Source organism: Amyelois transitella, chromosome 17, assembly GCF_032362555.1.
Source record: "Amyelois transitella isolate CPQ chromosome 17, ilAmyTran1.1, whole genome shotgun sequence".
Taxonomy (NCBI): domain Eukaryota; kingdom Metazoa; phylum Arthropoda; class Insecta; order Lepidoptera; family Pyralidae; genus Amyelois; species Amyelois transitella.
This window is the reverse complement of record NC_083520.1, coordinates 4,514,572-4,531,891: the sequence shown is the minus strand read 5'-3', so window position 1 is coordinate 4,531,891 and position 17,320 is coordinate 4,514,572. Positions and strand designations below refer to the sequence as shown.

Below are 17,320 nucleotides of genomic sequence, written 5' to 3'. Positions count from 1 at the left end.
GTAGTTATTTTCGCTCGTCTGCCATACCAGAATTTCCATAGACAACTCTCTACGCAACCAGAGATTCCTGTTGCTATTACAAGGTTTGTTACTTATAAGAGTGGTAAAACAAGTTTACAGTGTATTTTTAAAAACGGCTGATTTTCTTTTTTATCCAACCGCAAGAGTAAGATTGCTAGTAATAATAACCTATATAGCACGTTATTTTTGCAAGATCCCTCTACAATGGTCAAACAATTTTTTATATATATATTAGAAATCAAACGACGAGTTTAACAAAAATGGTATGTAAATTATTGCAGTTTAAAATGTGGTTATGTGGGTGTGCTACTAAGGCAGTATTTAAATGCAATATAAGACAGGTGACGTATCTATTGCGTATGCGCACTTTAACCGCGAATAAATCAATCTCAAACATGTTTAGTTTAGATTGTATTTTCGTAGATCTAGTAGAGTTTTTAAATTATTCCAGGAGTATTACAAAAGCAAAATCAAAATTTCCTAGAACTTGGCAAGTTGCTTTAGATCCATAATGTGTTTTGGTTACCTGTTTTATAAACACTCAATGCAAAGGTGAACGTGTTTTGATAGGCAGTTTGATACATTTGAAGACAGACTCACTAGATTCCAACAAAAGTTGTTGTTGGAAATTTATTTCAAAAACCTATAAAACGATTTATATTAAACTACTTAAAGAGGAATTGGACTATAGGTAGACATTTTAGGACTCACAAAGCCAATGACATGCGTATACAATAGAGTAGAATCAATCTATAATCGACGACTATTGATCCAAAATCTGGTGTGTGATATAAAATGGAACAAACAAATTCAAATTTAACTAAAGGTCCAGTCAAGCTATCAATTTATGCAATCACTTAAATCAACAACACAATAAATCATGTCATAGCTAATAGCAAACACTCCTCACGTATTGAACTGTACTGAGAGGAACGTGTAACTAATAATGAGAGGCGATAAATCTTTCAAATAAATAGATAACATCGTTGAATGCATTTTGCATTGACATGTTCAATGTCTATTTTTACTGCACTACTTCATTTGTCTGTAATAGTAAGACTAAGAAAAACTAACAGAAGATTATGCACACTTATATCTTCAAAATTATTATTTATCATTTTTTTATGTTGGCGAATAATCATCTTATTTATTTCCGTATTATAAAACTTCTATTTCTATCCCACGCTTTACAGTTTATCCTAACCGATACCTTTGCATTGACATTCAGCGGTAGTAATATTAGCGAAGATTGCCAATAATGGTGCATATAAGTACTGAATAAAAGAAACAAATTTCATTGATAAGAAAATTTACTTAGTTTGATATTTACCTGTTTGATTTAAACCCGGACTCCAGATCATTACTTACTCAAATGTTTAAAGAATATTAAGTAAGCCCTTAGTCAGGTGAGACTCAGAAATGTAGGTCAAATGTTATCTCAAATGACCAGAACCTTTTTATTCAATTACTTTACTTCAACAAAAGATCGTGACACTCGTGACGTGACTCAAATATTACAAGAGCTCTCTAAAAATACATCAGCAGTTGCATCCTGTCACGTAATAGGCAATGCAAATGTGCATCATATGTTCACTATATAGCGTTGCGTGGGCTGACAACAACTAGTATTTTTCGCTCAACTGCAGATAGTGGGTTACATAGATGTTTTTATACTCGTATATTCAACTTTTCTTTTTCCTATTTCAAATCCAATTCTGCCTCGATTGGTTGAATCGCTAAACGGAGATACTTCCGGAAAATTCCGAAATAAATCAATAGACTTACTCTATTTCCAAAAGGTTTCCGTATAATATTCAATTTAAAATTTCTAGAAGGCAAATCTTCCATGTTGGTCTCGACGATGTTAAAAAAAAACTTCATAAAAATCTGAAATAAAAATTCCATGATTTATTATATTAACTTGTAAGTACTATTTTATTTACGTTTTCTGATTACATTTTTTTTTATTTATTCTCAGTAACTTAACTTTAATTGAGAATCGGGATTCAAATAGTGACAGGCTGCTAGCCCAACGCCTACAATAAGAATCCCAAGTTTGTAAACTTTTTCCTTAGACGTCTTAAACTAATGAAAATGTTAAATTAAAAAAAAAACTAACAAATGCATAATAGGGTGACATTGGAATTAACAAAGAAGATGAGTGCCAATTAAATGTTTGCATGACTTATTTATCTGTAACAATATTTAGCATCAATTAGCAATAATCATTGAAAGATAAAACTGTTATGTGGTGGATATCCTTACTGAAGTTACAACCCAGATGTCCTTCTACACCACTCAAGTTTTACTCATAAAATCAACATCTTTCAAGCCACTTGACATACATATGTAGGAGAAACCGCCAATCAGAAGTAAAGATTTCAAAATAAAAACCGAATGCTCATGCTAATAAAAACATTGTGGTGAGCAACAATTGAATCTCTCATTTTATGCAAAGATTATACGGAATTGACCTCATCGTATTTTTTTTGGCATGAATCTTTAAATTACGTTCTTAATAAGTAAATACTGTAAAAAAAAATTATGAAAGTGAGACGATAAAAATAATTATATTAATAAGAGCACTACAATTACAGAAGTTTTAATTAGTTTGCACAGAGAGAACAATATCACTGGTATCAGTGTGAAGGGCCACGAAGTGCAATTTTTTTACGGCGTTACCACTGTAATTAAGAGCGGTAATGAAAAAGAATTTAATGATAAAAAAATCTTAACAGGTGTATTTAATTTAAGCCTTAAGCAATGGTAACCACTATGGACGAAAGTGATTTGTTTCATGAAATGATAAATTTATCGAATCGTAAATTATACAGTTAAAGATCGACACAAGGAATAAAACTTATAATTTAAGCAGGGGTAGAGACCGATTTGGAAAACAAGATTTCTCTCTCATTGCCGTATTGGGAACTGACAATCGTTATTGATAAATTTCCATTTAGTTATAGATATTTATTGCTTCCATGTTGATCTGATGGCTAAGACAAAAAAAAAACAAAGTGTGCGCTAGCAACTTCTTTTCTCATATTGATTAAAACTATTTTTTTTTTGTATTCTCTCGGCCACATTTCTATTCTAAGTTTGGATAGTTGTAAAGTTAACGTTATTGAAGAAACTATCTACAGTGCAGTTTGTTACCGCTTTTTCTGCACTGACGCTTTGGAAGCTGCAGTAAACTTAGTTTTAAGTCATTTATTTGACGTCAACCAATGTTGTGAAACCAAGAGATATAATAATACGACAATTAATAAGTGATATTGACATGTACCATCATAACTTTTTTTTTTATTTGAATTGGAATTTCATTTTTGACGATGGGCTACCTGTCTCTATTTGAATGTTGATGCCGTCACAACCATCCATATAAACATGTGGAAATTCCCTGTCTACCTCGAAAGTGATAAAAGAGTTATATCTTTATGTAGCCATTATTTTATTTATTCACTCTTTTATGATTTCAGGTCGAGTAAATTCAGGTTCAAGACGTTAACTACTGACATTGTAAAATGACTCGGAAAATGATGAAGAAAGTTCTTCTACTGTGGTCTGTCATGTATTCGAATTTCCATACACTCTCCATAATCGCAATACTGGTCAGGAAAGTATATCTGTGACGAAATGGACTTTTCCGCGAAACACATTATTAACTAACGATTGATAGTCCACTATATATTTAGAACACAACACAAGAGTAGGTAATAAAAAAATTAGAGACATTTACACGTGTAGAATATTCTAGATACATATTATAGACTGTATTATCTATAGTTTTATTGTTTAACAGATTTATTTTTGTTTACATGATGTAGGTATTCAGTTGGAGAACGATCAGAAATTCCAATAGTGTTACGTGTTTTATAAATATCATTATGAGACTTTTGTTAAATTTAATATCAACTTGATAGATTGCACAGACGAACACCCGACACGATAACCCAAAGATAGGCAAAATATGTTATAATTATGTATGTATAGAACTCTGTGTCTGCTCAATAAATTATGTGAAAAAGTGATCGTAAGGTATAGCAGCTTAAAAACTAAGTACATTACAAAATTTAAGAGTTCTGGACTAGTTACTTGTAGATTATGGTTAAGTTCAACAAATAGTCTAGGCATCGAAATAGCTTAAACCATTAATTATTTATTAGTCAATAAATATAAACAAAGAAAATGATTGACTGACGGATACATATATAAACGCAAAGCGCAAACCGCTGAGTCTAGATATATTTGATATGTTTCTTAATAGAGGTGCACTCAGTGATGATTTTCCTAAATTCTTCCGGAAATGAAAATAGCGATCGTACTCTAGTAAAGTATATATAGAAGTGTTAGTGCTGCTATGGTATTTATAAATTATGTTTGAAATTTAGAAATAGTAGTTTCATTACTATGTTACATTCGATTGACATAAATGATAGCTTAACATAATTCTCAAACCAAGAAAATGATGGTTATCACCGCTGTGACATAAAATAGGTGTATTAGACATGAGTATGATATTACTGTACGTACTGAATATGTTATGTGCTGAATTAAATTAGATAAAACTCATTTATTACTGTCTATATAAGCAGTATATATATTTATATAAACTAAAAAACCATTTATTGATGTTGCTTAATCGAGAATCAATTGCTTCCTGCAATAGTTAGGTTGGTAATCCAAAATATAAGGCTACTTAAGAATTAATTATTTTTTTAAGGGAGAAAAATCATACGTCAGTATATACATGAAAATACAGTGATATAAGAAACCACATAATGACCTCTATTTATCACACTATAACAGCACCTAAAGAATTTGTTTACATTTGGCATAATCTGCTAACGCTAACAGATTATGTTAACGCTAACAAACAATAAAACGCCGACAAAGGGTTTCGTTAACGTAAAACATCCTAATTTCAATAGTGACATTGGTCCAATGAGAATACAACAGAGATGGTACCATGATAAGGATAATCAGTAAGGTAATCTTGGATGCCTTGAACCGGCAGTTTTGACAGTAAATTGATCTTAATTTGTGTGGATACAATTAGATAAGTTGTCTACCAATTTAATTAAATTGTGACAGTAGATACACTCCATTTTAAATGATCTCATATCTAAAAGCAGAATTACGAGAACTTAAACAATTATAGGAAAACTAAGTGATCTTTTGATCTAATTATGGTCACAGAAAGACGATGTATGGAAGCCGCTTCCAACCAGGAACCGAGAGGTTCAAAAGAGGAGGTCTATATCTAGCAGTATTTTATTTATTATTCGGCTAAGATTATAAATATTAGAAAAGAAATTTCGAAATTCAAGAAATCTTGTAAAGATCAGAATCTAACAATGACCTTTGTAGTATCTCTCAAAAATTTAACTAATTGCACTGTATAAAAATAGCTTATCTTGGAAATGCTGGTATCATCTGATAACCTCAAAATAAAGATTGCACCTAAATTATATGTTAAGCACAACTTGAAAATGCAGGAAACACGATTTATGCCACGATTATTTATTAAAGATGCACAAAATCTGAAAATTTAACGCCCTTTAAAAATGTTCAGATGTAAGCGTTGCTTTGCGATGCTATTAAAATAATAATAATGTTTCGTTTATTGGTAGTTTAGTTTCCTAAAATACTCAATTTTAAAAGTACGAATACGAAATTCGTAGTACGTAGCATTATTAGCAAATGTATAATTAAACCAAAGGCATACCTACTAACAAATAAGATCACTAACAAAAGTACTATCATGAATATTATTGATTGGCAAGTCAAAAATAGTGGAAGAAACGAAGGTTAGAATGAAGGGCAAAACATCCAAACAGCAACTGTTTGCATACAAATTGAAAATTTCGAATTCATCCTCCACTTTTTATGCGTTGTTTAGTCGGTAATCATTGGCTAAGTGAGGAAGCTCGTTGAATACTAAACACCAGCTAAACTAAACATAATTAATGTGAAAATGTCAGAAAATCTAAGTGACCTTTAAGGAAACAGATAAAATCTCTTGAAACCGGATAATACCTTCTAGGCTTTGCAAAATGATACTCTATGAAAATACATAAAAATATATATATGTAATATGTAGCTTGAATAACTTTTGCATAATTATGTACGTATTTCCCTTTCTTTCATAAAAAGTGCTTTATTATACAAACATTATTCACTTAAACAGATTTTGTGTTTCTCGAGACATAAAAATTATAATATACAATATATGTCGTAATATATGTCGGCATTTGTGCATTAAAATATAAACAAACAAAAGGAACCCAAAAGCTGAAATTGTGTGTATGTGTATTTTTTGCTTTAGGACATTTTATTTTGACATAATTAAAGTTCATGAAAAACAAAAAATACAAAGAAAACATCATGTCTCTCATACTGGCATTCAGTTTATTGATACAACAAATATGAGATGTATTTACCAAATCTTTTATGAACTTGTCAGTTTACTCATAATATGGGATTTCTTACTAGTAGTTACGCGAGTCACGAAATCATCTTAACTCTGTATTTTCTTGTGGCATCATTCATCAGGGTACATTATCGTTATCACACTTTTCGAGAGGTATTTGAACATTTCGATGAATAGATAAAATTACTTTATTGTCGATATGTGGTTTGTCTAAATAGTGTTTTTTTAATTTAATTTTTATACATACAATAATTATATGGCATGTACGAAAATATGTTTATTCTCGACCAGTTATTGATTTGAAGAAATAAAACATGGATGTACAAAAAAAATATTGTAATTACAACCAAATTGAAGGTTCGAATTCAGAGAAAAATGTGATTTCGATATAACAGTACAATTGACAGCTTCTGAACAATAATTTTGATAAATATGACATGGAATTTAATGAAATAAGAACACAGCTGGTATTATACCATATTAAGAATTCAATTCCACGAAGTCAATTGCTATTATAAGAACTTGAATTAATGTTTCAATGCTTTTCGTAGCATTTGCAGATGCAAGTTGCTAGTTGATAAAATATTTTGGTCTACTGATAGTTTCTTTTATTAATTGATTATTTACAAGTACATATTGAAAATATTAACTTTGTTTTACGTTTGCCCCAGTAAACTATTTATCACAAACACCTCAATTTTTATACACTCATGTTCAACAAGTGACCGTCCTTAAAGTTGCAAAATATAGTAAAGAAAACATCGATAAAAGTAAGAATGCCACATTTTTGGACCACGGATTATAAAATTCGAAGATTAAGATCTGAAGCTCATCATTGTATTCTTATAAGAACAGCGACAAGAAGTCACTATCCTTGTCCTTTTTCCTGATTATAATAAATTTCAAGATCTTGCCTCATTTAGAGCAGCAGAAAATTGTTTGGTGATCATAAATCAGATTGTGATTTAATTAACCTGTATTGTGACTATAATAAATGACCCAATTACATATCTATATAAAGCAGTTGCTCAGAACAACTAAACTGTAATTTACGTACAAAGATAGGTAGATAGTGATTAATTTTACTTACGCATCACTCTTGTCGTATGTTGGGAAGGTCTGGTGCGCCAAATCCTGCAGGGAGGAACTTGTCTGCGGCTCAGCAGAGATACCCTGAGCTCTCTGCTTTCTTGGACCTCTCGATCCTCGAGCATATTGTTGATATGGGAATACGCTTTGCAGTTTGTCCAACTGGGAACGCAATTCTAGCATTTCCTGGTCACGTTGTTTCAACAACGCTTCCAGCTCCCTAATTCTCTCGATCATTTGCTGCATATCGTTTGCTACCGTTGCATTAGCAACACAATTTTCTGAGTCGGTATTCATCGCTGTTGGAGTCCCCATTCTACCATTAATTTCTATTTCTCTATAAGTTTCGTCTAACGCGCGTCTATCACCATTTACTGTGGGCGCCACGGTAAGAGCTCCACCACCAGTATTTACTATGGCCCTCGGCTCATCGTCAGCAGCTGTTCGCTGTGACGATCCAAAGCAGAGGTTATCAAAACACACGCGCATTCACTCGGCTACTGAGCACTCCACAGAACCACTAGGGATTCGGGTTTCACTTGTTTTAGAGTTAACTTGTTGCGTCCACTAGCACTGGCACTGTTTGTATCGGTTTGTAAGCACTGTTTAATAGGGAAGCGGAGGATGTGTGTGGGTTGGCTGCGTGTGAGTCGTGCGGCGCGGGCGCGGAATGGCGATATAGTGCAGGAGCGCGCGCGCCGCCAGCCAAGTTGCCGTATCAGCCCCGCGTGCCTCGGCGACACCCTTTGAAAAAACAAATTAAAATTAATAACGACTATCTTAAGATTTATTATTGAGATAACATTGATTATATTATTTTCCATGTGGATAGTTATCTGTGAAGATTAATTCACTATTTGTGTCTAATTATGTCATCATGTAAATTGTCGAAACCAATATGAATAGCTTTGATTATTTATTATCTTCTTTTATTTATAATAACATATATAAACCAAACAGCTCTTTCAATACTCATATTAAATAAACTTGAATTAATTCTAAAAGGCCTTTTGTTTGCTTGTCTACATACTTCACATATTATCTATGATAGATTTCTTGAGCGACTGAAATACAATACTCATAGATAAAGTCAACAGGTTTAATAACTCATGTGATTTAGATTTCTTAGACAAATCTTATCGAGATGATATCGACTTAATATTTACTAGAAACAAAAATAGGACGAGTATGATGATAATCCGGAGAATACTTTATTGTGGCTACTGCGTAAACAAGAACGATATGACGGTGGAAGTCTTGGAATATCACCTGACTGATATGGAAAGTTATCCAGCCAGCCACATGACTGTGTACCTATCTAATCTGTAACTTGAAAATCTTTTATTTGACAGTAGTAGAATGAGATAGCTGTCAATATATTGCAAGTCATTACGAGGGCATCCCTCTCGCGGGATATTTATGTTTTGCAATGATGTTTTTTTTTACGTTAAAAGGCCTATGTTTGTAATGAAAAATAAGGAAGGTACAATTTTCCTGGTCGGAAATAAAAAAAAACGTTATCATGAAAGGTCATCATTTCAAATGATGCAAATAAGCACGCACTAAGGACAGTAATGGCAAAACTGTTAATAGCATTATTATGGTTGATAGCAAGCTGAAATGTAATGCTATTTCATGGCTAATAGCTGTTTACACTAATGCTAGAGCACGTCACGTGCGTTTATGTGACAAATTTTCCGTCTGCCCAGACATAGCTCCGACCGGGAAGGACCGCACCTGCTAGTTATAAATAACGCTCCTGTAGTACATAATCATATGATATAACCACATCAGGAACTTTATCCAGATAAAAATAAATATAATGATGAAGATCAAAATAAAACTAAAAAGAAACGGTGAAGAACAAATACCAAAAAATTATTCTCCAAAGAAAATACCGGCAGAGAGCCAATTCAAATGGGAAGTATTTTGACAGAATCAAAATCAAATAAACATATCAAGGCTCATCGAGTTCAACTGTCCAAACATGGAGAGCTTTTCTTCGAAGAAAAATACTGGTTGATAATGATATGATAATGGCATGCAACCTTACCCCAGTTTAGTAAGTGGGCGTTGTTCCGCGTTAATTGTTTAGTTCCGGTGGGTGGGAATATCTCAAGAAGTCTGAATAAAGGGCAGCTCATATGCACACAATCGTACGCTGATCTCAGTTCTATGTATATCTAGGAACAAATGTCACAGCAGTCACGGGCAAAAATTACACGTTTAGTTCAGTTATTTACGTTATAAAACCAAAATGACCCTTTATTACTATAAAATACTATTAAATACCTATATTTATACGGGACAGATTACAAAATGATACGATTGAATCATAAACTCAAAGAAACAAGATCGTAAATGCTCGTTATTCTTGGACATAGCATAAAAATGTTCTTAAGATTGGTTCAATAATTAACTTGTTACGATACTAATAATTTATACCGAAGAAATAACGATATTGTTATAAACAATTAATTACGGTAAAAGCAAACTATACGGAAATAAAATACTATTTTGTTGTAGGTACATACATACATATATATCATTGGCCTTTACGTATATTTTTGTTGGATTGAATTGACAGTGCAATATTTATAATCAAAAGAAGCCTAATTTTAAACATTGTCAAAAAATAATGATTTTTCTTATTTTGCATTACGAAATAAAATCATGTTCACGTTGTATTCTAAAATAAAAAATCAAAACAATAAAAAATGTGTTAATGGCGATATACATTTTTCATTTTGAAATAACATTAATGAAGTGTTATATGATTTGTTTTATTTACAGTTGCCATTATTTTTCAGAATGATGGAGATATTTTATTTTTATTGCAATAATGTCTAATATTTGTTGTCGTGGTGGGTCGTTTACACATTTTGACTGTCAGAGTTAATTAATTAACAAGCCGTTAAAATGTTCAATTTGTTTAAGCAAATAATTAAAATGCGTACCTGTTTTCTTTACTTAGAATGATTGCGCCAGTCTTAATTATAATCATTTTTCTTGTATAAGAATGCGAACGTATTTTATATAAATTGAATTAGTTTTATTTCGTAAATGTGCATACAAATTAAGTTACGTTACAGTACAGTTAGTATAAATTGATCAGGTCACTTAGATTTAATTATTTTATTGCATGGAATAAATAAAATAGTGAAGGCAACGTTCAATAATTTTTTTAAACTTAAGTGCATTATATGAAAATTTAAGTGCGTTATATGAAAACTTAAGCATACATGGAATCTTAAAGCGAATTTCAACCCTACAACCTACGGTCTGCACCAGTTCAATCCTATTTTTAGCCCACAGTTAATTAAACTCAATTCCACTCTGGAGGGTTGTCATACGTTCAATTATGTGATTTACTAGTGCAAGTGACGTGTTCCAAAGAAATCGCGTTTATATAGAATTGAGTATAATTGCCTTCATTGTCTCGCTGTTAGCAAGTAATGTTTAACGACAGATTAATTGTTTGTTTTTTTTAGCGTCGGTTTTATTTTAGTTGTCATTTATGTTTCAAGATGGAGTTTTTTTTATCATTTTTGTAACTGGCCAATCAAATTGCAGCTAGAATTTTTAAGCCTCAGATATCTGACATGGCTATATAACGTATACTACAATTAAGTGATGACGTCTATTAGTATTTGTATTCATTTTTGAACATCAAAGTCAAAAGTTCAAGTCAAAAGTACTTATTTTACGTGCATAAAAATAAAGAAATAAACTTCAGAAAAAAAATATCTGCCAAATTTTTTCACGCCATATTACACTTGAGAAGAACCATTAATTTCAAAACCAAAAACTCGAGAATCAGGCTTTGATAAGAGAGAAAAATCATACTAAAATATCTCATCAGTTGTTTTGAATCGACAGAGATGTTCTGTTCATCCAAAATGGACTCTGCTACCAAATAAGGGACTTCCGTATATCATTAAGTAATTGAGTGGCATAGTTTTGTCGTAGATTAATACTAAATTTGGTTTGGTGAATAACACAGAAACGAGACTAAGAAGTTTTTTCGTTTTATTATGGACAAGAGAAAGTACCTAAAAGAATCCTTATTTGTTTCCAAAACTAATTATAGCAAAATCTGATGGCTCCAAAAAATTGTTGAATGTGTAACTGAAAACACGTGGAAAGACAGATCAATGTAAGTTTCTAAAGGTAGGTAATATGAAAAAATAATACGTAATTACATATTGCATCGTTCACAAAAACAATGAAACTATAGACAATAAAATCTGTAATACTACATCATTTTTTAAGTCACATTTATTTATCATCATCATCATTCTCTGAATGAAACGTTATCTTCCAAAAAATCACCGAGATTATCACCTGTTTTGACTACATTTATAAAAAGATTAATCATTGCAATCCAAGCGCTCATTCGACTTTATAAAGAGTTTTTTCATCGTGAAACCTTCAAATTTACGGACCCGAGTCGGAATCTCGTTTCGGAGAAAAGGTCGTGTGGACATTTGATTGACAGTTTTCTTTCAATGAGGTGTCGGCGATATACTGTTTATCACAGTGGAATAAACAGGCTGATTATTATCGTAACTGGGCGTGTTCATTGACTGGTGACTGACTGCGTCAACGAAGCGGAATATAAATATGACGAAATTGTGAAAAAAAAAAATACAGTAGACAACCAATTATGACAATGCTGACGACTGTGGTTGAATTCTGGTATTGAATGCAATACACCTGATCAGACCGGAATAAGCCACCTGTTCTTATATCAAGATGAAAAACGAAATGTCAAATTCACAAAACAAATGCGCTGGTTTACGAATGATTCTTTAGGTAGCCACTAGCTTGTGTCCCGTGTGAGCTGGAAGCTCGGATAACCTTTCTCTTAGGTAAAAAGAGGATGGCATCATGATTTCACATTAAGTGCACTTATAAACAGTCTTATTTCACCTTTTTTAATACTAAATATGAGATTTATTTTGATATATGTAAGATTTTTCTTTTAAGGCGATGGGCTAGCAACCTGTCTTTATTTGGTTACCTGTTATATATATAACTCTATCACTAATCCAAACAGCTGAACGAGGTCTATCTGTCTTACCAAGACTGTTGGCTCTGTCTACCCCGCAAGCGATATAGACTATATGTATGAATGTAGGTATGTAGATTTATTTTTTCGCAATTCGACTTTTTATTGGCTGAAGGATTTTCATGACAAAAATTTGTTTTTGTTTACTTTTGAAGGTCTTGGTTTGCACGTGTTGATTTAGTTTTTAAGTACATCCGTTAGAAGCCAAAAAATTACCTATGTATACCTAAGGTTCGATAGTCAATAATAAGATTCAATATAAAAAAAAACACCACATGACGCATAGACGGTAGTTCGTTTAGCGAGGCGGGTGTAATTGAAACCGCGTGATATGATACACATGAGTTAAGGCGCCGATACACCATATATGATATAATTATTGCTGTGTCCATTTAATGTCTTATTTGAAGCAAATCTTAATTCCCAATTAGGGAATGTACTAAATAGGACTTTTCGAGTAATTCCCAATGACGTGAATCGTATGAACGGTAATGGAAAACTAGCGAGTGTTATTTTTATTATTGAAGTTCAGTATTGCCAACTAAACGCTTTTCACTAAACACTAAACGCAATCTCGTTCTTTTCAATGATTGTGTAATGATGTAAAAATATTTCAGGCAGTTTTACATTTTAGTGTAAACGAACACGTATAGGCGACAAAGGAAGCATTAGTTTTATTTTGTTACAAAACTCGATGGAGGACCACTTCTTTTTCTGCTTAGCAAAAAATGTATTAAAAAGTACTAAGTACTTTTTATTACATTTTTTATTTACTTACGTTTATAAGGCAAGCAATTCAATTGAAAATTGTTGACATAGTTCTTTCCTTGGATAACATATACGCTGGGCATCGTGGGCGTCTAATAAAAAAGAAACCTTAAATATATTGTTAGGGAAATGGTCCATGGTGGTCCAAATGCTGAAGTTTCTCTATGAGAATAGAACATGTACGTATATGTTACTTTGTTTCAACCTAATGTTTTATTATAAAATATAGTAGGTATCGTTGAGTTAGTATCTCGTAACACTTCGAGGCTAACTCAATCTGTGTAATTTGTCAAAAAAAAGAAAAAAAAAAGAATGGTTTGATACATACACACATATAGAAAAAAAAATATTATGAAATATCTATTGCAGTATGTCGTGTAGCGCCCTTATCATAACATTATCAGTATCAATTTACAGCTACTTATTATGTAGTAAATAAGTATTGGCTTAAAGTCAGGAGCCTCATTCACGAGATTTAGAAATCAGTTCTAAGCAGATGCTCACATTTCTCTCATCAGCTCCTTGTTTTGATGTTTTAGTCAGGTGCCTTCCTTTGTGAAATAGTATTATATCGAACCACCTTAAACACATACATAACGTCTTTATCCCTTACGGAGAAGATTAAACCAATAGATCTCGAAAAGAATTTAAGTCCACGTTTAGCTTAATAGTTTTAAGATGAAACACATTATTCCTAACCTATTGTCTTAAAATGAATCCGAAGTCGAAATAAGCATTTTCCTTGATTGAATTTTAAAATATGAGCAATACTTCTCTACTAGACCAGCATGGAAGCATAAAATTGTTTTTATTAACATCAAAATGAAACAATCGATAATCTAAATCCGCTGGTAATGTGTCAATTAAATCGGTCAATGACAATTGGTGTGTAAACTCGTAAAGGGTTATTTAATAAAAAAAATATTACAAATGATACAAAGTATTTGGAAATAAAGTTAAATAAGTCGTCTTTTTCTCTCTTCACGCTTTATCTTTTTGACCAAACTACGTCAAATGCTGATGTAAAATGTACGCGAATATACAATATTCAGACATGGTTGTCATTTGGGTACTCCGAGCATAAAATATTATTGCCGCAAAACAGTAAATGGCAACGCAAAAATACCTCTTATGTCCAACAGTACTTAATATGAGAGTTAAAAAAATACAAAAGTAAAAAATAAACGCCTATATACTTCTGAAAGTCAATAGTTCTAGTCAATCTAAATATGTGCCAGATATCATCAGAATGGTCACAAAGACCATTCTGACCACATACTTTTTACCATTGTAAAATTAGTATACCTATAAGTAAAACCATTTTCCCCTATAACGGAAAATTGATAAGGACAAAACCAGAAACAGGTGACTATATAAGTAGTTATTAATAAATATAGTCATTACAATTATATCAGTAGCCCAGCTGGGTCCTACTTGTTTTCTAGAACAATCGAATGCAATTAGAACTAGCTGCATGGTGCAATTAATTTTGTTTTATACGGGGCGATATATGATGTTAAATAATGGATTGATTGTTCGAGCAAAGTAAAACTATTTTTATGATTTAATTTCTTAGTGATTGAAAAAGTGTAGTGTGCACGAACAAATGTTTATTTTGTGTATCTTTATTTAAGTAGGTAGTATTTTATTTAATCATTTTATTTAGGGATAGGCTTATAAAAATGGGATTCTTCTTTTAGGCGATGAGCTAGCAACCTGTCACTATTTAAATCTTCTAATATTATTTTTAAGCCAATCAGCTGAACGATGTCTACCAGTCTTTTCAAGACTGGCTTTGGCTTTGTCTTCCCCGCAAGGGATTCAGACATATGTATATATGTTTGTAATGGTAAACTATGTGTAAAGGTCTATTAAGGGGAAGACCTTTATACTTGGAATCATTATGGCAATGAGCTAGTTATCTTTGAGGCAAAAAGACATTTATGTTATATTAAACACTCGGTAAAACGTGTGTTATTAAAGAATAAGAAAACTTTTTATTTTTACATGTAAAGCAGGTATAAGTAACTTATTAAACCAGTTTGCATAAAATTACTGTCAGAAAGTATTATGGTTAAGAAGCTTATAAATGAAGTCTTAATTTATTTGATCGCATTTTATTCAGTCTTATACCACAGAGAGCCATAGTCAATACAGTCGCTATTATAATATCATTTAATTTTTTTTGATCAAATTTTCTTTAGTTTGACCGAAGGTATTCTTTGTATTTTTTTAAACCTTGTGTAATAGTTTGTAAATAAATAAGAAAGTTTCAGAATTAGTTGATTAGATTTATATGTAGATTTTTCATTAATGTTGTGATCAAGGCCGATTTGGATGCTGTAGAAAATAATGTACCAAATAAGGAAAAAATACCTTTAATTGATCAATTACTCATTTGGTTATCATGTCATATAAAGTTCAGAGTCTATTTTTCAGTTTATACATGTGACCGGTTCAAAGCAGTCTGTATCCAGACTCGCATACTACTTAGTAGAGGTACTCCTCGGTACTTAATCTTGGAAAATCTCATATTTCCAAGTAATTTCTGGGGCCCTAGGCAAATTGAAAACGCGTTTCTATTCATTATCGACGAATAATCGATCGAAGAGAAAATAATTCAAAGATTTCTCTATAAAAATCAACACAACGTTTATATTTTCCAACAATAACATGGCAGTTTATGAAAAAAAAGTAAAAGATACCAACAATATAAAGAGAAAAGTTTTGGAGGTACATATTTTGTTTATATCGAATAATTCAAAATTTACTAGACCAATATCGAGCCGACCGATATAGCTTAAAGAAAGTCGACTGTTCTGTTGTGGTAGCGATATGAATAGTTGAAATGTTTTAATGAAAACTTATTTCATTCACCAAGAAACATCAGGAAATCTCATGATCAAAATCATTTATACGTAACCAGTTTCGCTTTATTTTTTCTAAGCACTCTAGTACTATTGCTTACCAAAATCCAAAATAAGCTAACAGCGAAGTCGCTAACCAGCAGCACTGAATCACAGATTCTTCTGAAAACACTCAATTTCAAATCACTAGAACGGGTCTCATTTAAAAATCGCGACGTTTAGCTTTTTTGAAACAATATTAGAACGTATCTATGTGTACAAAGAGACGAGCGGTTGTGTTACAGGCAGCAGGACAATAAATTGATATTGAGACACTGTGCGGGCGCAATACAGATTTACCAGTAATATCCACCGTAGATGTGGTCTAAGGGATGAGCGGAAGAGGTTCGCTTCGTAAGAGTTGAACCACTGAAATGTTACATAAAAATATTTCATACCTAATTCAAAATTTAATTAAATAATAGACTATTTTAGAACTTATTTTATAAGCTTATCATCGAAATAGAGATCTTGTTTTATAAAAAGTAATTTCAAAGTATATGTACCTATATACAGATACAATATAAAAATAATATATTCTTTATATATTGTGCACCAATTCTGCTCAACCTGGTTTGTAAAGAAAACTCTCCTTCGTAGCATCTGAAATAATACGACTTGGTTTGAAAAATCTTTGGATAGATCTAAAAGTTTATCGTAGAGATACACTTAACATATCAAAATTATCAAACTTCATATAACACACACTTAACCATTATTTTCTCAAAGTGTTATCAGAAGTGAACCAACGTCCACTTGTTTACGAGTTTGTGAAATATAAAATGGTCGATGATATCAAATAGAGAAATGTTATAGATAAGAAATATCGTCAATATGATGTATGTGATAATTGTTACTTCAATGCCGTGTGGTTCCCGGCACCAATACAAAAAAGAATAGGACCACTCCATCTCTTTCCCATGGATGTCGTTAAAGGCGACTAAGGGATAGGCTTACAAACTTGGGATTCTTTTTTAGGCGATGGGCTAGCAACCTGTCACTAGTTGAATCTCAATTCTATCGTTAAGCCAA

The 17,320-nt window shown here is 31.9% G+C and overlaps 1 protein-coding gene across 1 annotated transcript in view; it reads right to left on the bottom strand.

The window, feature by feature from the left end:
• The window catches only part of LOC106143406 (cGMP-dependent protein kinase, isozyme 2 forms cD4/T1/T3A/T3B), an 85,993-nt gene that overhangs the window by 55,479 nt on the left and 13,194 nt on the right, over positions 1-17,320 (bottom strand). The window contains exon 2 of the mRNA XM_013345471.2: positions 7,545-8,287. Coding sequence (XP_013200925.1) covers positions 7,545-8,032 — 488 coding nt within the window. The 5' untranslated portion in view covers positions 8,033-8,287. The remainder of the gene's footprint in view (positions 1-7,544; positions 8,288-17,320) is intronic.